This window comes from Nannospalax galili, unplaced genomic scaffold (genome assembly GCF_000622305.1).
Source record: "Nannospalax galili isolate Female #2095 unplaced genomic scaffold, S.galili_v1.0 scaffold52, whole genome shotgun sequence".
In the NCBI taxonomy this organism is placed as follows: Eukaryota; Metazoa; Chordata; class Mammalia; order Rodentia; family Spalacidae; genus Nannospalax; species Nannospalax galili.
The window spans coordinates 6857073-6879466 of record NW_008334003.1 but is presented as its reverse complement, the minus strand read 5'-3'; the positions used below and the strand labels follow the sequence as shown (position 1 = coordinate 6879466).

Below are 22394 nucleotides of genomic sequence, written 5' to 3'. Positions count from 1 at the left end.
TCACAGTTATTCTCTGTGTTTGAACAGTTGTGAAACTTTTTAATAGTCTCCATCTGTTGCAAAAAGAAGCTTCTTTGATGAGTGGTGAGAGGTACACTTGTTTACGAATATAAGGACATGTAATTATAATATAGTAAAAAATTATGTTGGTCTAGGAAAGTGACAGAAGTAGGTTCTTCTCTAGCATCTGTGACCTCTCCAGACATGGGCACTTGGCTGTGTTTACAGTGCCATACATGGATTCTCTCCTTTTGAACAGACCTTAAGTCCAATTAGACAGCTTTGATTAAAGCCCACCCCCATAAAAGTGCCACTATTGCACCAATAGAGATAATTTGTTGGACCAGGTATTGTTGTGTTCATAAGCATTACAGCTGAAGAGAAAGGAAGGGGGATATACAGGGGGGAAAAGAGGAAAGACAGAGATAAATAATGGTTTAGATGGTGTGAAAAGCCAAAGAGAAATGCATGAGTTCATAAGCCTACTGAAAATGAACATAAAATATATATGTAAATGTATGTGTATAGCTAAGACTATATAACAAAAATCACACTGGTATTCTGGTATTCTTTTTAAAAATATTTTATTTATTATTTTTTCTTTTATATGTATGCGTGCACTGCCTGTATGCATGTAAGTGCACTCATGTTGTGCAAAAGTCAGAAGAGGATGTTGAATCCCCTGGAACTGGAGTTAGCTGTTAGCTACTATGTGGGTGCTGGGAACCAAACTTGGGTCCTCTGCAAAAGCAGCTAATGCTCTTAACTGCTGATCACCTCTCCAGCCCCTCAGTGGTATTCTTATTTCCAAATGAGATTAAAGCTGAGCTGCTCATCTGGATTGATGTCAAGCTGACCAGCGAGGCATAGGCAGGAGTAAACAAGGATGTATGTAAGTTGAACTAGGACAGGCCTGAAGCCCAAAAACAGTTTTAAAGGAAATCAGGGGAATAAAAGCGCCTTGAGAATTCATATAGGAATGCTTGCTGGGGCAAATGACTTCCACAGAGAGATACAAAATTCAACCTGATCTAGAAAATATTAGCAGTAGCTATCTCTGAATGGCAGTGTTGTACACATAGAATAAAATGATAAACATTTTCTAGTTGAATTATTCAGAAGAAAGGAAATTATTTGTGCTCTGCACACTAAGCCTTGGATTTATGTTAGTGGTTTCATCATGAAGATATACCTAGGCCATCCTCCCTGCCTCCAGACGCCTGTGCAGGACTGAGATCAGAACAGATCATGGAAACTTAGCATTGCTGAGCAGCGGAGTGATGTAACGTGTGACAGAGGCCAGGGAATGGGGCACGCTCAATTTGAGTTCTAAATCAGCCAGATATTACTTAGGCAATTCTGGACCATAAACAAGTTGCTTCTGTACCTCAGATTGGTCATCTGTAAAGTGGAGATAAAGATATTTAGTTCTAAGCATTTCCCTGGGGATGAATAATGAACTTACATATGAAAACATCTTGGGTAGATTTTTATGGATATTGCGTTAAATGTGTGGCAAGACTGGGTGAGGAGAGATGGGAATTGTTGGCAAACAGGTACTAAGCTTCAGTTAGCTAGTAGACAGAAGTCCGGTGTTCTACAGTAGGATGACAGTGTACAGTGATAATGTTTTGTATGGCTTAAAAGCTAGAGGTAAAAAAAAAGGATTTAAATTTTTTAACCTAGGTGAACGTGCTAGTACGTGCCTATAATCCCAGTTCTTGAGAGGTGGAAACAGGAGGAGCAGGAATTTAGGGTCTGTGAAATAGGGAGTCCAAAGCCAGCCTGGGCTGTGTGAGATCCTGACAAGAAAGAAAAGAAAAAGGAAAAAGAGAATGGATGGCAGGGTGAGGGAAGGAAAGAGAAAGGAATTTCCCCACCCTAAAAAGAGTAAATGTTTAGGAGATATATTCACCCTAATTTGAAGCGTATACAGTGGATTCATAAGTCAAAATATCACATGGAAGAAAACATATATCATATGGTACTCCATAAATGTGTGCAAATTTTATGTGTCAGTTAAAAAAAATATGTGCCAGGCAGAATACTATATCTGTAATTCTAGCGCTCAAGAGTCTGAGGCAAGTTCAAGGCCAGCTACACAGAAAGATATTACAAGACCCCTTCTCCAAAATAAGGAGACCAGGTGACAAATGGTGAATCTTCATTGTGGCTATAATAATAATTATTATGATAAAGGTGACGATGATTCATAAGTCCCTAAAGCTGGGAAACCAATGGAAAGAAAACTGGTTTTATTCCCTTGCAAAACAATGCCAACCAGACCCTCCAGAGGGACTTCCTGCCTGCAGGGCAGAGCCCAACCTGGAAAAGCAAGTGTTTGTGGCTGGGTTTTTTGTTAGTTTGATATGTTTTGGGGTTGTTTTATTTTGGTTTTTCGTTTTTGTTGGGGAGGGGTTGCTTATATCCAGAGGAAGTGAAGTCCAGAAAATGAGTACAACCGTGTTCATGTTTAAAGACTGGTTAATAGGTGTTTCATTCAAACATCCAATTCTGTTTCTGCCAGCCTTATGTGTGTGTGTGTGTGTGCGTGTGCGTGTGTGCGTGTGCGCGTGCGCGTGCGCGCGTGTGTGTGTGTGTGTGTGTGTGTGTGTACATATATATATTCTTGTTTTTGTTTGTTATTTTTTGTCTTTTTGTTTGTTTGTTTGTTTTTTCGGAGCTGAGGACCGAACCCTGGGCCTTGCGCTTGCTAGGCAAGCGCTCTACCACTGAACTAAATCCCCAACCCCTGTTCATTTGTTTATTGAAACACGGTATCCCTAGTCTCAGCCCATCTGACACTCACTATGTAGACCAGGCTGGCCTCAGTCTCACAAATATCCACCTGTCTCTGCCTCCCGAGCGCTGGGATTAAAGGTGTGCACTAACAACCTAGCGTAGATACAGATATATTCTTATGTCACTAAGAAACATATTGGTTAATTCTACTGACTGGATTATTCAAAATCCTTTTCTGTGTATCAGTTTTTTTCTGTATGACTGAAAATTATTTCTGCAATGAAAAAATATGCATGTAATGACACTGAAACACACAAATGCTATAGTTTAAAATACACATCCAAGGGACAGGAGAGATGTCTCAGTGGTTAACAGCACTTGCTGCTCTTGCAGAGGACCCAGGTTTGGTTCTCAACACTCTCACTGGGTGGGTTGCTATCACCTCTAACTCTAGTTCCAAGGGCTTCTGTGGGCACTGCATGCACGTGGTGTACAGACATACAGGCATAAATAAATAAATAAATAAATAAATAAATAAATAAATAAATAAATAAAGTAAAAGGAACAATAGCTATCCAAAGTTCCCATTCTAAAGCTAACTCAATACTATGAGAGAAATAGTTCTCACTGTCTCTTGTCTTATTTTAATTGGTCATCTGAACACCTCAAAAAATGTCCAGGGAAGAATTTTTGTCTCTGAATTTACTATATAATACTGCATTAATGAATATTGCGATAGACGTCAACATTTTACCAACTCAAAACAGACAGCAATTTTGATGACTGTGGGTCCTTTGATCACTGTTTCTTAGCTTATTAGGTGACACTGATTTTAAAATAAAAATAACCAAAGAATATCTCTAGAATCACAAAAATAACATTTAATGGTATCTCACAACATCCTGAAAGTTATATGAAATACATATGTCCTTCATGTGAAAGAGCTTTTTAAACATTAGAACAAGGTTATGTTATCTAAACACTTAGGAAAAATGGTTGGAGAGGAACATTAGCTCTTGCTAACATTTTGATATATAACCCTCATTTTTTTGTAGAATGCATGTTGGAACAAATTGCAGAAACAACATAGTCTTTTTCTAGGTTGAAATAAAATATGATTTCATCTCCTGAATGTTTACTTAGCCTTATCATGACATTTAAAAGTTTCTTTCTTTACAAAGCCAAGTTGCTTTCTAAAGGGCTATGGTACCTTTCACCAGCCAGGGGTCTGTGTTACTGAGCACGGTCCCTTGTTTTTAATCTTTCCTATTCTGACACAGAAAAACGATCTCTTGTTCTCACCCAACTTTAGAGTGAACACTTTCATATCCTTAGTAACCACTTACTTCCTCCTCTTCTGAATTCTTTTCCTATTTTTGTTTTATTCTGTCCATTTCAATGAGCTTTTTAAACACAAATGTTATTTTAACCTTTATTTGCCATATTTGTTGCAAGTATTTTTCTCATTTCGTTCTTTGCCTTTAAGTTTTTCTTACTGTTGAATTAATACTTATGTGGCCAGTTGAACTGACTTTTACTTTTGGTCATTATGGTGTCTCCCCTACAGGTAAGTATCACTTTTTGTGCATGGTTTCCTCCATTTTTTAATCTTAAAAGATCTTTCTTCATATTAAAACTCAGCATACATTTACTTACATCTTCCTGTGATGGCTTGATTTTTTTATTATTATTACTATTATTATATTTACTGTGTTTTTTGAGACAAGGTCTCGCTATGCAGCCCAGGCTGGCCTGAAACTTAATATGTAACCCCACCTTAGCTTGAACTGATGGCAATCCCCCTGTCTAGGCCTCCAGAGTTCTGGGATTATGGGCATATACCACCATATGCTGCTTTTTAAGAGATAGGTTTATTAAACTATTTTTTCTTAACAGGACACCAATTTTCCTGAAACTACCATTAGTTTCTCCACTGACTTACATCTTTTAGTTGATACAAAAATTTTATATAAATTCGGGTCTGGTTGTGATCTTTCTGATGATCTGTGTACCCAAACTCTTGGGACTGTCCTCCACCGTGATTACTGTACCGTAGCCCATGTTAGGAACTAATGCAGCTATTCACAAAATACTATTCTTTTTGCCAGAATTATCTCTTTTTCATCTCACTAAAGACTGATTCTTTATTCTTTTTTAAAAAAAGATTTATTTATTTATTTTTATTTTATGAGTGTTTTACCTGCACTTAAGTATGTGTACCACATTTGTGCCTGGTGCCTGTGGAGGCCAGAACTTGGCTTCAGATCCCTAGAAACCAGAGTTAAGGACAGGGGTTAGCCACCGTGTGGGTGCCTAGGAACTGAACCCAGATTCTTTACAAGACCAGCAGTGCTCTTAACTGCTGAGCCAACTCTCAAGCCTCTTTATTCTTTTGTTTTTAAGATTTATTTATTTGGGGGCTGGAGAGATGGCTCAGCAGTTAAGACCATTGGCTGCTCTCATAGAGGACCCAGGTTTGATTCCCAGAACCCACACAGAGGCTAACAACCATTCATAACTCCAGTTCCAGGGAAATCTGAAGCTCTTTTCTGACCTGCACAGGCATTGCATGATGTGGGTATACTTACACACATGCAGGCAATATACTCATACACATAAAATAAAAAATAACAAATAAAAGATATATATATATAAAGATCTATTTATTTTTACACTATGCATTTGAGTGTTTTGACTGCATGTAGAGTTTATGGAAGCCAGAAAAGGGTGTCAGATCCCCTGGAACTGAAGTTACAGACTGTCGTGAGCTGCCATGTGGGTGCTGGGAACCAAACTTGGGTCCTCTGCAAGAGCAGCCAGTGTTCTTAAATCACTGAGCCATTTCTCCAGTCCCCATATCTTTACTCTTAAATATAAAATTCATAATTATTTTGTGAAGCTTCAAAACTAGTATCTTTGGGGATTTTGATGAGAATTATTAGGAAGCAAATTTTAGAGGACTGGTATAAAAATCACAAGACATTGTTCTAAAACAATAATTAAAATTGAGCATCAGTTTGGTGAAAGGAAACATTACAGAGACATCTGCCCCTCTCCCTGCAAGTAATCAGTTCAGTGGAAACCCAATCACTTATGCATGCTTCGTGTGGCTAGGGACTGGGCTGGGCTGCAGAAACTAGGAATCACACTTCTAAGATGAGGAAATGCAAAGTGAGCCATAACTGGCCAAGACAGTGACAGGGAGTGACGACGGCTCACCTGGGACCTTGCACTGACTTAGTGCTTGTGCCAAAATGTGGAGAAAACAGTTTACTAGGAGGATGTTTGTAGTAGCCACTGGGAGCAGAGTGAAAGAAGTCAGGATTATGTAGCAGTATAGAACAGCAGTACAGTCCTGATATGATTTCCAGAAGGGTTTCTACTTGGCTTCTGTTTTGCAGAGCAGCACATGCAAGGGGGAAGGGTAATTAAGTGCACTTGCCTGCAAAAGTAAAGGCAGTAGAAGACTAGAGAGAGGGGCAGGCTGGGAGTTAGGAATTTAGTCATAGGAACAGAGTTGCCTAGCTGGAAACATAGAAGATCGCACACTGTATGCACAAATCATGTTCTTTGACGTGTCAAGAATTCTATGTCAGTAACTCTGTGTGCTCAGATCTGTATCGTGTTGATTTAGCATCTCCTTTCAAAGTGTCAAGTCTTACTTGTAACAGATATCGATGAGAAGAACAATCCAGATTGCTCCAGGCAATCCAGTCAAACCTGGGCTTCACTGCGTGATGGAGCTGGAACCTGCTTAATCTGGTTGCATCGAGCCACATCCTTTCATCCCTCTGTGCCACCATCACTATTGTCTCCTCTGAACTCTGCAGTCCATTTAGTGGAGCCTGTGCCCCAGGCTGAATCACCTTCTCTCTCATCTATGCTGCCTCACTCTTTGTACTTGGTACTTCTGCATAAACTTCATTGCACCCTGAATTGCTTGTCATTTGCATGTACATTCTCTCCTGATTTATAAAGATCCAATTATATATGGATTTGCCTACTAGCTAAAATGGACTTGGGTCCTCCAAACCCATTCCCAGGCATTTGAATACATGCAGCCTCTCTCTCTCTCTCTCTCTCTCTCTCTCTCTCTCTCTCTCTCCCTCCCTCCCTCCCTCCCTCCATATATATATATTCCCAGCTGAGGTGGACCAGGCATCCTTCTGCTTAGCTCTCATATAAACAACTGTCTCTTTGTAATATATTTAGGGCCATATTTTTTGCATTTTTTGTGTTTTTGTTTGCAATTTCACCTTTTCACGGATCTCTGAGCTTAGTGCTGAAGGGCTATCTAGCATTCCTAAGCACAAGAAGGCTGTGATGTGCTAAAGGAGAAAATTGTGTGTTAGATAAGCTTTTTCCAGGCCAGAGTGCTGTTGACTACAAATTCTTTGTCAGTGAATCAGCCCCATATATTAAATAACTTTCTGTAAACAGAAACACGCAAAACAGAGTTATATATTGATCTGTTGATGAAAATGTTGTAACCCAGGGTTTGTAGGATGTTAGTCCTGTGTTCAGGATTTATAGGCTATAACTATCACAAATAACAATCCATCAAATGTCTAGCTACAACTCACACCACAACAGCAATGTTCTTAGTAGCAAAGTCTGTGTCTTATCCCTGCTTGTATCTGCAGAGAATCTGACCTAGTGCTGAGTACAAGAAGGAACTCAAAAATATTTCTAGAGGGGCCCAGTGAGATGGCTCAGCAGGTAAAGGTGCTTACTGCCAAGTCTGATTACCTCAGTTTGATTCCTAGGACACACGTGGTGGAAGGAAGAGAACACAAGTTGTCCTCCGACATCCACATGCCCACCACAGCATGTGTGTCCACATACATATGCACACACCCTAAATAAAGAAATGGGACTCTTAAAAAAGCATTTCTAGAATAGAAAGGGTCGGGGAGCAATGAGATGTGTTGAGAGGGAGTGGAATGGAAGAGATTAACATCTACAGCAGGCTTCCGTGTCTGTGGTGGGGTACTCCAAGCTCCTCAGTAGAAATCTGAAATCATAGACTATACCGACCTCTCTGTACACTGCTTTTCCTACAAAGCACATACTTATTTAGTGCCTCTTCCATATGAACTAAGCACTCATCACAAAACTTTTGGCATGTGAGATGCAATAGTAAAATTAGAATGATGTTTTTCATTTCTTTACAGTTTCACAGATAGATTCACTCTCACTGTTGATCTTAGCAACCACAGCATAATCTTTTCCTTTCCCTTGGAAGTTGAAATCTTATACTTTTTTGCTTGTGGCTTCTCTTTGGCACATCCAAATTGCCACCATCACTATTCTAGCACTTTGCAGCCATGACTTTAAAATAGTTACTTGAACATAAGTACCGTGACACCACCACAGTTAATCTGCTATCCAAGAGAGCTACTTCAGTGACTAACGGGCAGATAGTATATACAGCGTGGACACACTGGACAAAGGTTTGGGGTGAGGCAGAGCAGCTGAGCAGAAAGATATTCTGTGTCACAAGGGGAATTTTAAAGGAAAATTTACAATTTATGACTTATGGACTTTCCCATGAAGTATTTTTGGCCTGAGGTTAACAAGTAACAGAAACTATGGAAAACGGAATGACAGGTAAGAGGAAGGTACTGAATATAGATTCTTAGAGACATGATCCTCTTAGAAACATTTAGCCTCATTGCACAGGGAGATAGGAAATAATGACAACTATTATTTTGTTAATAATCTGTATTTTGCTAAGTATTTGACATGCTTCATATAAAACATTCCTCACAGCTTGTCAGGTTGGGTAACATCCTTATCCTCATTCTGTACAAACATGACATGACTTGTCCAAGGTCACTGTCCTAGTCACTTTCTATTGCTACAACAAATATGAACCCAAACCAACTTGGGGAGGAAAGCAACTATTTGGCTTAAGCTCCCGTGTCACAGTTCACTATTGAGATAACTCAAGCAGGGCAGGAACCTGGAGGCAGGAGTTGAATCACAGACCATAGAGGAACGCTGCTGATTGGCTTTCTCCTCTAGCCCTGCTCAATCTGCTTTCTTATTCAACCCAGGACCACCTGCCCAGTGGTGGCACCACCCTCAAAGGACTAGGCCCTCTCACAGCAGTCAACAATCAAGAAAACACCTCACCGACATGCCCACAGGCTGAGCCAATAAAGAAAATTCCCCAGTTGAGGTTCCCTCTTCCCAGATGTGTCAAATTGACAGCTAAAGCGATCCAGCACAGTCATACACTGTTGACTGAGGCTCCAGCCCAGATTTATCTGCCCACAGGGTATATGTTCTTAACCACCTTCTGTCAGGTGGAAAGGTGGGCTTGGTAAGTGCCATAAGCTATGTGTTTCATCAGAAAGTGGGCCAGCAGGGTAAAGGACAAGGGTAAAGGAACTCCTAACAGAAGTTAGAACGAGGGTAAAGGAACTCCTAACAGAAGCTGGCCCAAGTCACTGGCTCTCCTCAGAAAGAGCCATGACTGGGACAGCAGCCGTGCAGTCAGAGGTGATTCTCCCCAACTGAAAACAGCTCTGCCTTTTGTTGGATTCTATAAGCAGCTGGCAGGACTCACATGTTACTCATGCTAAAATTACGTTGTAGAGTCACTTGGTGGTCAGTCTGTGTCAGGCCTTGTGCGTATGGCTGAGCGGCTGCAGCTGTTGCATGCTGTGGCTCTGGTTCCACACTTGGCGTTTGTGTGGAAAACAGTGCTGATGCTGGGTGTGAAATGCCAGGGCAGAGGGGGCTAGGAGGGCCACTGGCACCAGAGCAAGCCTGGCGGCGGGGGTGGGGGGCGTGGGGGGATGGCCTAGGAGGGCCACGAGCATCAGAGCAAGCCCTGTACAGGCTGGAGGGGACTAGGAGGGCCACGCACATCAAAGAAAGCCCAGCACAGGGGATGGGGAGTCTCTGGCTCTGAGGTATTTATAAAACAGAGAAAAGGAACTTACAGATTAATTATCTGAGGGCTCTTCAGAATGTCACTCTGAGCCCTTTTGCTATGGATAAAGGGTTGATACCAGGCCAATCTGTGAAGCCAAACCTTCCTGTGCCCAACCTGGTGGTAAAGCCTCCCGTGTGTGTGGGTGGTGATGTTAGATGGATAAAATTAGTGACAATACTAACATTTCCTTCATGTTTTTCTAAATTCAAGCATTGCTCTAGGTGGTGCTCACTTATTAACTCAATCTCCCCCACAAAGTTCTATGAGGTAGGTACCATTATGACGTATGCTTTAAAGATGAAGCCAGACACCCTGTACCATCACTCAAAGCCAATAGCAACTGCATTTGGTTGAATTCTGAGCCTAACTCGTCAGTTCTTCTTCTATCTGTGTACTAGTTTTAGCCTGGCTGGTACCTAGTGTACTTCTTGACACATCATCTTAGGAGTGACAGTGCTATTCTGAGCCCAGTTCTTAAGGACATCTCGCTCATTTTTTCTGTTTTTACTTAATCCACTTGCGTTTCTAACATCACCAAGGAAACAAATGCCCAGGGCAACCTGCTGGCCCACGAAGGAGGAAGTGTGAGTCAAGCCATCCAGATAACCCACACACCACACAGGCAGCAAAAGGCAGAGCTGCCCCCGCTGCTGCCACCTGAAGCAGAGCCACCCAGTGTGAAGCACAAACATAAGTCACTTTAGCCATGGAGTTTGGGGGTAGCTTGTTACACTTCAAAAACTAACCAATACGAGAACAAAGCAGGGCTGCAGGTTCAAGCAGCGTGGATGCCCAGAGCCGGCTTTAAGCTCCAATGTGCTTCACCTTCCACACGCTATCAAAGTGAAGACACTTAGGCTCTCGGGAGCTGAGTGAACTCAGAGTTTGGGAATGGCCTGAACAACACAGTTAGAGCCTATCTCTTTTTTAAGGTAATTAATAAACAAATATTTTAAAAAATCTGTGATTTTAGGCAGTTAATAGTTGCTGGAAAAGGGGGTCAGAAATCCCCGCCCTTCCTGAGGAACAGGTGGTGAGAGGGAAAGAGACATTTTGCTTAGTACTGTAGCCACTAGTAAGTTGCTCATATGCCTATAAGAGCCCCTCACCCAGGATCCTGTAAGCAACCCTAATTAAACTCATTAGGACACACACACACACACACACACACACACACACAAACACACACACACACACACTGACTAAAAGAGACTTGAAAGTAAAAGGGAGACTAATTAAGAAAGGGAAGATCGGGTAGTGGGGGGAGGGAAGAGAGGGCAATAGAGGGTGAATATGATCCACACGTTATATACATGTATGCAAATATAATGAGACCATTGTTATGTATGATTAACATATGCTAATAAAACCTTTTTAAAGAATTTTACCATCGTCCTAGGATTGGTATTCTGTCAAGACACTTCCTACTGGGGTTGGGGCTGGAGAGATGACTCAGTGGTTAAGAGCACTTTCTGCTCTTGCAGAGGACCTGAGTTTGGTTCTCAGTACCAACATAGCAGCTAACAACCATCCACAACTCCAGTTCCAGGGGAACAAACTTCCTCTTCTGGCATCTGCAAGCACTGCACAAAAATGATGCACATACATACACGCAGGCAAAATACAAATACACATAAAATAAAAACAAATAAATTTTTGAATGGGCCAGGCAGTCCTTTGAGTCCTACTCACATGGCCTCACACTACATCTTATAGAGCCCCACATGAGTATCACTACCCCAGTGACTCTCAAGCCAGAGTAACTTCTCAGCCTACTTCACCAGTTTACTCTGTGACACTTGAGTGTACTGACAGTGCTGTCACACTGAACCACCGAAGAAATAGATCTTAAAGTTTTTATCCCCCGTTTTCTAATGCTTTCCCTCTGCCTGTAATACCTCCACTCCTCACATCTCCTCCTGATTTTCCATAAGGCTTAAGCTTATTTTCCCTTTTCCAGTGTTGCCCTTTTGGTGAGACCCCTGCCCTCTCCCAGAATGACTCATTGCAGCCACCCTGTTTCCATCCGCTCCTATTAGAACCACCCTTCTCATCCAGCAGACTGCAAGTGCGGATCAGGTCCCTTTCTTAAATAACTTTGGACCAATCCCTGGCAGATTCCCAGTACATACTCCCATAGTCAGTAAAAACCAGCTTTAATGAACGAATAAAATGAACCCATTCCTCCACCGCCAGGCTTTGCCCACTGGCTTGCTGTCTGCCTTCCAGGTGTTTTCTGAGGGATGCTCACTGTGTCCACAGTTAAAACTAGGTCTTTGACTGTACTTTTACCGAGTGTCCACTTCCCAGGTTTCCTGGGAGAAGCAAGATAAAAGGCCAAGATAGTCTTCCAAGACATGCTGAACACATTGAGACTCTTACTTTATCCATGTCCCTAGGATAATATTAATCACATGCCCAAATTGCTTTTATGTTATTTATTTGGACGGATGTGCATAGTCCTAAAAAGAACAAGATTAAAAATGGCTTGCCTGTGTGACTGGAATAGCATCTTCCAACCTGCATACATCCACACATCATTTTCATTATTCTTGCTAAATCCAGATGAGCTATTCTACTAGCTCAATTTTTTAAAATTAGCTCAACTTTTTTCTTAGCCTCCTGCCTGGTGGATATGATATACCCATGAATACATTTACCTATACATAGATACAGATACTCTGATTAAAACATTAAGTACCAGATAAAACAATCTTGCAGATAGCAATTGTACTATACAATACATTTAGAGAATATGGCTCAGATCATTTAATTTAAGCTCATCTGCTCACTAAAGAATTGCTCTGCTAGCACTAGTGAACTATGCATGCCTTGTGCCAAGAAGGTTGAAACATCAAGCGTGGCTTATAGCCCATTGGGCAAAACCAATAAGTAAACTAGAAGTTGGAATTTAAGGCTAAGTACAATAACAGAGACAAGCACTCTGTATCTGAAACCTCTTGGGTACCAAGGAAACCTTCCCCGTTTCAGTTGCAGATACCACTTCCAAGCTTTGAGCAGGCTCAGTCACAAAGTAGCTCATTCAGAATCCACATGTAGATCTCACTGCCTCATCTGTCCAACCTGCGCAGTTCTTACTACCAGACTTTTGAACAGTGGAGGAGGACCAGAGTGGATACATGCCTCTCCTTTTCATCCCCAGGTGAACTGGTCTGTGTCATTTCTTAAGGATCCTCAGTCTGCAGCACAGGGCTTGTACAAGCCAGCCTGACCTTGCATCCTTGTACAGTTTTGTTCCTCTAGTCCCCACTCTCTGTCCCTAGGATTACTTCCTGAGTGGCTGCCTTTTCCCCCAAGATGGATTTTTGCCTCAAACTAAGGCAGGCCCCTAACCCATGAAGGAAGATCCAGGCTGACTTCTAGGAAGGCATGACAGCTGAGCTAAACCCCTAATCATGGCTATGTCATGCAGGTGAAGAGGATATTTCAAGCAGAGGAAACACGAACTCACAAAGGAAGAACCAGTATGAGTGGAGCACACATCCAACGTCGCGTCAGGCACTACAAGTCTCAACAGGCTGATACAGTAGGCAGAGACTAGCATCTGAAAAGCTATGGACACATCCACCTCCAGTCACTCCCTCCTCCTTGATTCTGAAGTGAGGGCCATAAGTAGGAAACCCGGAGGATGTTTAAATCGACCCCAGAGCTGGGACTGGGAGAGGGAGGAGACAGGAGACTGGAGGGCTAGAACGTGAGTCACCACCACACACTTGCCCTTGAACATGTTATTAAGTAACAACAAGCTTCCTCAGAAGTGAGGCAGACTGCTGGGGAATGCAGCTCAGTAGTAGACTGCTTGACTTGCATGCCTGAGGTCTAGGTTCAAACCCCACTAGCAGAAAAAAAAAAGTGAGGCAGATTCCACTTCGACTTAATCAGTTGTCAGAGCAAAAGCAACAGGATAAAGAGAAACGATAAGGAGACTTACAGATGGCAAGTTCTCCTAGAGCATCTGCTCAGTTAAGACCCAGAGGACAGCAGAAATTGGAAGCTGGCTGGGACAAAGAAAGGAGCCTCATCTGCTGACTGAGTGCAGACAGGGATTTCCCACCTGATAATGAGACTTTTAGAAGAAGCCCAAGAGCCCAGAGCTCTAAGTTCTCTTTCCTTTTACCTGATAAAAGGACAGCCTTAAGACAGTGAAAGCCAGGAGTCTGTCTCCCCCCTCCCTCTCACACACACACACACACACACACACACACACACACACACACACACCCCACCACCACCACCACCAACAACAACAACTTGGGTGGGGACATGCACCTAATGGAACAGCATAAGGTAGTATAAGAGGATCCAGTGCATAAAGGAAACAATTAAGAACGTCTGATTCCTTTTCTGGTGCTCACCACCTAACAATACTATTAAGTACTGTAGGTCATTTTCCTCTTAAAAATCTTTCACGAAACTACATAAATACGTGCTGCTAGTCTCGTTAGCCTTGTTTTCTAGGATGCGGTCTGAGGTGACCATGAACTGCTAGCCCAGCTAGAAAAGAGCTGGGTTCAGGTCACTCCCTGCTTAACCCATGTTCTCGTTGTCTCCACTTGTATCACTCAGCGTGATCCACTTTCAGGAGACAGAAACTAGGTCAAAATATTCCAAGCAAATAGCTCAAACCCACATAATTGCAAGGGACAGGGATAGGATGCTGGTTCCACACTACTGGACCCAGGAATCAAATACCATTAGTGCCTACCCTGGTTCTGTTCTGCTGGCGGGCTAGTTCTCTTCCCCTAAACACCAGCTTCCCTAAGTGGCCAGAGAAGCTAGTGCCACATACAGCTGGACCTCAGTGACTTAGAGAACATCTTCTATGCAAAGTCCTCATCGTTCCCAGGGAAAGAGCCTGAAGGGCCTTGTTGGATTTTGCATTCTCCGAGTGAACCAATGGTTGTCTTTAGATGAAAAGGACATTCTGTGACCACCGAATGATAGTCTCATCAGAGTCACACAGTGGGAAAGTATGGCACCTTTTGAAAAGTAGGTGTGAGGAAGTTCCAAACAATGAATGCCTGTCACATTTCAGCTTTGGGCAAGTTATTTAACTTTGTGAGCTTTGGTTACCCTGTCTCCTAAAAAATGAGTGAAAATACATACTGGACAAGGTATTAAAAGTCATATTAAAACACTTGGCACATAGAGGCATTCAATCTATGGTAGTTGCTTTGTTATTACTCGTACAATTATTGTTTTGGTTTTGGGGGGTGTTTTTAACCAAGGGGATTTGATTTTAAAGCCCATTTCAGATTCCCAGATGTCTAAAGCGCCCCTGTCCCCAGGGCGGAGTCCCCTATGGCTCTGCAGCCAGACGCCTTGTACAACCCAGGTCTGTGTGCCAAGGTTAGGCTGGTTCACCATCTGACCACCACAGAGCCCTGAGTGGCTCCCGGGCCCCAGCAATGTCAATACTGCTTTCCTGACTCCGCCCATTGTATCTGGAGGAAAGTGGCTGCTTATTGTCTTCCAGAGCTCTCCCCAGGAAGCATGATATCACCCTCTAACAAAAGCGGGAAAGCTGACAGATCTGCTGAGATGGGTGTGACCCCCCCTCACCTCCTGGTCAAGCCCTGAGTGGGGGACTGTGACGAGCAGGGAGCAAACAGCCACCCACAACATCCCTCAGCGGACTGGCTCCTGTGACTGGTTCTTAAATTTCTCCATCTTTGTCACCCCCAAACCATGTCAATCTTGGAACTATGGGAATTCACTTCTGCTTATTGGCAGATGTGTTGAAAAGAATGAAGACTGGCAGGTCCCAGTCTTTACACCTGCTTCCACAGGAAAGACTACAGGGAGAAAGACAGACTTCTGAAGAGACAAAAGGGCCATGGGATTGTTAGGATGGATTAGGCCTGTTAGGATGAAGACCTGAATTTGATCTCAAGTACCCACGTGGTGGAAGGAGAGAATCAACTCCCTCAAGCTGTCTTCTGACCTCCATCTATGTGCTATGGCATGCACACATGTGTGCTTACACACAAACACATGAACACATATACACACACATACACAGAGTAAATAAACTTTTTAAAAATAGACCAGGTGGGTGGATGTAGAGAGAAGCAGGCATAGCTAGATCTAAAAATCACTCTGTACTTGAGATGCAAGCTAGGAAGAGTCTGGCCAGACTGGTGGGAATTGGGTTATCAGTTTAAAATTCCAGAAATAAGGGAGGCAACTTTAGACGTTCCCTTTCCTGAAGGCTGGGAGCAATGCCAGCTGATCTGCTGACACCCCTCCCAGATCTGGTTCAGTCAACACAGCTGGCTGACTCTGTAAAATAACTCATCTTTAGGCAAGCACCCCAGGCCCAGCCTGGAGGCTGTCACCCTCTTGCATTCCTCTTGCTGTCCTCCCACTTTAAACTGCGGCTAGTAACACTAATTATCTAAAATCTCTGAAAAGAAATCTGATTGATTTTGCTACTTTTATCATCTGTCTCAGCTCGCATCAATCCTTGAATACCAAAATGTCTGTCTCGGTCCTTTCCCTAATTCCCTTCGTTTGAGCTTCACATCTAGAAAGCCAAATTTTGCTAAACATTTCCCTTTACATGTGATTTCCATCCGAGCCATCCTCCAACAGCTCCTTCAGCCATGTTTCCCAGCACGTGAATGGTGCCACCTCCATGCAAACCAGAATGCTGAAGAGAAAAAATTACTTGCATTGTATATGAACTCGATCTTTGTAGATATTATTTCAACATGGCTTCAATCCTTTCTACAAAATTCCTTTTTTTTTTCTTTCAGGTCTACTCTAGAGTACCAACAGTGCCTTGTCACAACTATTAAACTCTCTTCAGTTAAAAATAAAATCACTAAAACATAACTACATGCAACTAATGAGGATAGAAAAAGAAATAATATCCGTTATAAAATTTTTTTAGACCAAAGGCACAGACCAGTAAGAGTGCCAGTGGGCCAGCACTGATTTGCATTTTGTCGGGAAAAAGAACATTTTTTTCACTTTGGAGGACAAAATTGGGAAGCCTATATCTAGAGATGACCAGTTGATTCAATTACTGCCATCCAAAGACTCAACTCTTCACCAGTGAACCTGTCACTCAGGGCCTTCCCTGCTCTGTGCCAACCTGCTGCTTCTGCCATTACTGGAGCCTCTGTCCTCCTCAACTGAGTTGAAATGTCCCCTTCTTCCCATAGATGAGACCTGGAAGATGTGCAAAAGCCTAAGTATGGGCCACACAGTTGTGTGAGAATGCTTTGAAGGGGGGGTGAAGAACTGTGGGCTATCCACCAGACATGCAAGCAATAAAAGACCCTGCTGCTCTCAAAAGAATATATCGTAAAATACTTTGGGTCCGATTGGGCTAAATCTACATGCTCAAAGGTATGTCTATGGGTACAGAATTAGGAGAAAACATGGAAAGGAACAAGCCAAGGAAAGGTTAAACTGTTTGAAGAGTGAAGACAAAAAATGTTATTTCGGAAAGGACAAAAGAGCATGAACGAGGGCCAAGAGGGCCGGATGTGTCGTTTTGATGATGGTCTTGAGATGTGCCATGGGTAGGGATGAACGGATGAAGCTTTGAAGGACTGGATCATGCGGTCTACTGGAAGAAGGTTGTGCATAAGAGCCTTGTCTAGATGCTGGCAGAGTCTCCACCAGCCTGACCTCATACAGCAGTGCTCACAACAGCTTTCTTTCTACCTGGTTCCATTGAGAGAGTCGTTAGAGGCTAAGCACTTAACATGCAGCATCACATTTGATCCTTATAAGGACCCTAAAATGTGGATATTCTCTTCCAAAAACAATGAACACTGTGTAGCTTCCAGAAAGAAAACTGCTATGGTTATCCAATTTGGGCTTTGATCATAATCTTGAGTTTGTGATTTCCTAATCCAAGTTTTAAACTGCATCATCTTGCCTGCCAGTTTGCTGTTAAGTTTCTCTGGGCCTTTGGCATTTAATGGGTATTCTCTAAGAGGCATATTGGCCAGGTGTGGTGGTGCATGTGTTTAATCCCAGCACTCTGGAGGCAAAGGCAGGTGGATCTCTGCGACCCAGGCCAGCCTGGTCTACATAACGAGTTCCAAGCCAGCTGGGGCTGCAGGGAAGCCCTGTTTAAAAATAAATGGGCATATTGAAGTGGTTGTCACTTCTGATTTGGACCTTAGTTTCTAAGATGGGCTTAAACAACTCCTTCTGTGCTGGAGAGATAACTTAGAAGAACCAGATTCTTCCAGGAAGCTCACTCAGGGCAAGTCTAAGAGGGAAGCAACAGCAACGCTTTTGAAAGGCAGCATCTGAAGAAAGCAAACTCTTCCCTTCGAGAAAAAGTCCAAGGTCTTGCTGAACCCAGGCCTAAGGAGGCGGCTCCACCTGGGACCACGTTCCTAACCCAACAATTGCATTTCCTCTGCCAGCCCAGGCAACATCTCTGTTATCTCTGAATGCAGTTGTTTACAATGTCAGATGACATAGGAAAGAGATATGAAGATGTGTGGCCTAAAGACCTCCCATCAGTGTGGATCACATAGGACACTCCATAATGAAGCAGAAAGAGTGATGCTTTTAGCATATCCCACTTTCAGGACAAGCAGCCTGGTTTCAGGAAGATAGGGAATTAAGGATGAGATAATATTAATGTTATTAGAACACATTCGTAAGCTGAAATTGGCAGTGATTCTCAGCTGGGAGAGGAAAGCACCAGAATCTACAGAGTTTATGAAAGCCATACACCTCTTCCAACTTATGAGTTGGCAAGTTGCCCCACCCACAGCCACCTTTACTGAGGCGAATGTAGAATATTTTTCAATTATTTTTGTTCATACACAAAATAGGAGTATGAGACCACCCGTTAGACTAGAGATGTAGCCCTACAGAAGCCCTGAGTCCCTTGTGCCTTACTGAGGTCTACCAGGGGAGGGTGGCTTGAAGAATGCGCCCCTAGGGCTGTGGGTATGAGCAAGTGGGATTCTTGTTGGCTACAGTGGCCAAGCCTTGAGCAGTCATGTTCACGGAGGCTTAGACCTAGAATGCAAGTTAGGAATCAACATAGATCGACCCCAGAAACAAACCTTGCTATTTTCTAACAAAAATGTGACTTCCTCCCTCTTCTTGTGGTCTCCCTCCTGAAATCAGTCTCAAGTAACCAGAGTCAAGGTATGAAACAACATCTTGGCCACATAATCTTTTTGTTTGACTTTTACACAGCTTTTCTAGGCTTATATTGCAAAATGCCATAACAGGTCTCTTTAGGAGAAATAGTAAATTAAAACAGTTGTGTATATGTGAGCACATGTGTTGTTTAACCTAACGGTACATCATAGCAAATATAGTAAGTAGTCTTGGGTGTAAAATCAGTCCTGGGTTCCATGTCACCGACAAACATGGTAGTTGAAAAAGCCAGCCAAAAGTGAAGGATCTTGATAATGTTTTACAGTTCATGTTAATGGAGAAATTATCATAATTTTGATATTAACATAAATAATCACTATATAAATTACTGAAACCATCTGAGATCATCTTTTATATTCAGCAATTTCTGTTACTCTTTAAATATTATTCAATTTCAGATACATTAGTTGTGAAAGTAAACTGAAGAGAAACAGAACAAATTATACAATTCTGCTGCCTTACTGGGTCAACTTTTTGAATATTTAATAAAATACTTTAAACATATAGAAAAATGCAAAAATAACATCACAGGTGCAAGTATTTGGATCAAATTCTATTACAGTCTCCCCATTAAGTTTAAAATTTCCCAAATTCATTTCCAGTGTCAATTCCATTCGCATTATAATTAGAATCTTTTCAAACTGATGGAGAGAAACCAGTAATGACGATAAGCGCATCTGTGATCTGAAGTCTGGGTTTTGATGTTTCTTTCAGCACATTTTACATACGCTGGGTGAAGTACAGGGCGCCCCTGCTGTGCAGTCTGTGCCACCCAAGCTGGTTCCAACCTGCCATTCCTTAAGCCCACTGCAGCCTCCTGAGCCCAGTGATCTTGATAACTGTCTATGCTTTAGTTTCATTGGACCATTAGCTTTTAAATTTATTATATGCCAAATATTTTTTTTTGAATAAAGCAAGTGAGATGGCCCTAATTTCCCTGACCTCAAACTAACAATAAGACAAAAAGCCAGACTTAGACTCCTTGGATTAAAAAGCATAGTGATATGAAAAAAAAAATTTAAGAGCATTTTTGTTCTTAATGACAATCTGAACTTTGCTTAGTATGAATTTCATACTGAGTATGAATTTAGTTTCTACAAAAATTACCAAATGCTTTCTTTGAAGCAGTTACAACCAGGTTTTGCTGTTGTTAATAAGGAAGCAGACCAGGATGAGGAGCTAATAATGCACCAGATAGGCAGATCCCATCAAATACGGTGACTTATCAGTCCTAGGAGAGGTCATGGGAGCCCAGGAGGTAGCATCCACCAGAGAGGGCTAGACAGCAGGTCATGGCCCAGGGACTCTGAATTCAACCTTCACAAGCATAAACTGAACAGCAACTGAAAAACAGTGTCAGTGCCATCAAAACAAAGATTTGGTGAGAGATATAGCCGAGCAGTCACTGTATTAAAAACAGGGCCAAACCTTACCAGAAAGGAGCAAGCCGACTCCATAGAGCAGTAAGCCAACTAAAGAGTCCATGCTTCCCCAGATCTCTCCATCCAGCGTCCACAGATGAGCATGAGGTCCCCAGGAGCCTTTCAAAAACGCAGAGCTTTGCGACTTCCCACTCGCATGGTCTTCTAGCCCTTGTTTACAAGTTGGAGGCAAGAAGGAACAGCGCAGAGGCAGGCGGTAACAGTCTCGTTTCTGTCTGAGCACAGGGAGTTTTAAGTTCCTTTTTCCTGTTTCCTTTGTAGATTAGGATGGGAAAGGCTGTGTCTTAAAGGCATTTGGTATCAGCAGGGCTGGGGGCACTGCGAGCCCTATCCATCTTGCCGTTCATCCAAACACTCGTCCGTTGCTTCTGTTCCTGCCTTTGCTGCAGTTGTGGGGCAGAGGGATTTTTGCTGGAAGTATGGTCCTGGTCAGCATTTTCAGGAACAATAGGGGTATCCTCTCATAGGCGGGAAACTGAATAACAAGCCCTCCACCTATGTATGGTATGCAGTGAGGACCAGCCCTTCTCAAACCTGGAGCAGCTCTCTGGGGTGAATTGGGATCCCTGATGGAAGGGGCTATGGGGTGGGGTGCTGGGGGCAGTGTGTGCATTTGTTCTCACATTCTAACTCACATGGTTTGAGTCGGGAAAAGACGTCTCCAGAGACGAGAAAACGCAACCTGAAAGGCAATTAATTTGAGTGAGCACCAGTGAGGTCAACTCTCAGAGCAGCCACGAGGGACCAGAGTCTACAACTGTTAGTGTCTTCTTGCATCCAGATGGCCTGTTTGTTGGCCCTAGGCCCAAACATACACGTGCTACTGGCTACAGTTTTAATTTTTATTAGCATTTCATCTGAGGGTGATCTAATTTCTTAAAGAACTTGGCATAGGAAGATTTTTGTAGCATAAAGAATTTTATATTCTTGCCTGATGCAGTGACACAGGCCTTTAATCCCAGCACCCAGGAGGCAGCTGGGAAGCTGTGGCTTTTTTAGACTGGGCCTCACTTTCTACCTCAAGCTAGCTTAGAACTATGTAGCCCAGGCTGGTGTCCAAGTCATGATGCTTCTTCTTCTTCAGCCTCCTGAGTGTTGGGATTACCTGCATAAACTGCCACCATTCCCGGTTATACAAAAAAAAAAAAAATTAAATAATTGGGGAAAGATGAATCAGTAGGCAAACTTGCTGCCAAGCCTGACAACCTGAATTCAATCTGAACCCCACATGGTGGAAGCAAACAGATTCCCTCAAGTTGTCCTCTGACCTCCTGAACAGAAAATTTAAATTATTTCTATAAAGACCAAAGAAAAGTGATTAAGTGTATAAAAGCAGAGAGTTTGTGGGGGAAAAATAATAGTCACTAGGGTAAAGAATGGCCTCTTCAGCAAGCCAGAGACTCTAGCCTTATCCAGTTGGATTCTGCAGAATGGAGCAGACACTGCTCATCACCTGCCTTCACATGGAGAATCACCACCTCCTTTTCCACAAACCATGGGAAGAGGCACATTTGGATGGTCTTGACTAATTTCTGCACTAGGTTTTATCATGTCAGGGACAACCTTAAGAACCAGTCACACTTCCTCTCTGAGGGGGTGGATAGTTCAGCTCTGCCCTCAAGCCCACTTGGGCTCAAACACTGGCTCAGCCATAAGAATTTGAAAGCAGTTATCTGTTTTAAAATGCCAATAACATCTTTTTTGTGGGTTTTGTTTTTATTTTTCAAAGCTAGGGATTCATTATGGGGTCCTGACTGACCTGGATTTACTGTAGTTAGGGGTGGCCTCCAGCTGAGGCTACAGGTATGCATCACCACACCTGGCTTTTCATAGATGTTTTAGGGATTTTAAATAAAGCTTTAAAGTATGTGAAAATATTCGGTTGTTGCAAGCCTGTGACCCCAGCACTTTGGAGATGGAGGCTAGTAGATCAGGAGTTCAAGGTCATCTTCAACTACATAGTGAATTCAAAATCACCCTAAGCTACATGAGACCATGTCTCAAAAAGAAAAAGTAATAACATTAATATATAAAATCATCCAGCACTGTGCTTGGTACATTCAAGGTTTTTGTTAGGTACTAATAAGTTTCTTTTC

At 42.6% G+C, this 22394-nt stretch overlaps 1 protein-coding gene across 2 annotated transcripts in view; it reads right to left on the bottom strand.

The window, feature by feature from the left end:
* Tek (TEK receptor tyrosine kinase) overlaps positions 1 to 20781 on the bottom strand; it is a 109776-nt gene extending 88995 nt beyond the window's left edge. The window contains exon 1 of one of the 2 annotated variants that reach the window (XM_008828957.2): positions 20290 to 20781. In XM_008828957.2, coding sequence (XP_008827179.1) covers positions 20290 to 20341 — 52 coding nt within the window. In that variant the 5' untranslated portion in view covers positions 20342 to 20781. The remainder of the gene's footprint in view (positions 1 to 20289) is intronic. The other variant, XM_008828958.3, reaches the window with a different exon arrangement.
* Between the last annotated feature and the right edge of the window lie 1613 nt (positions 20782 to 22394).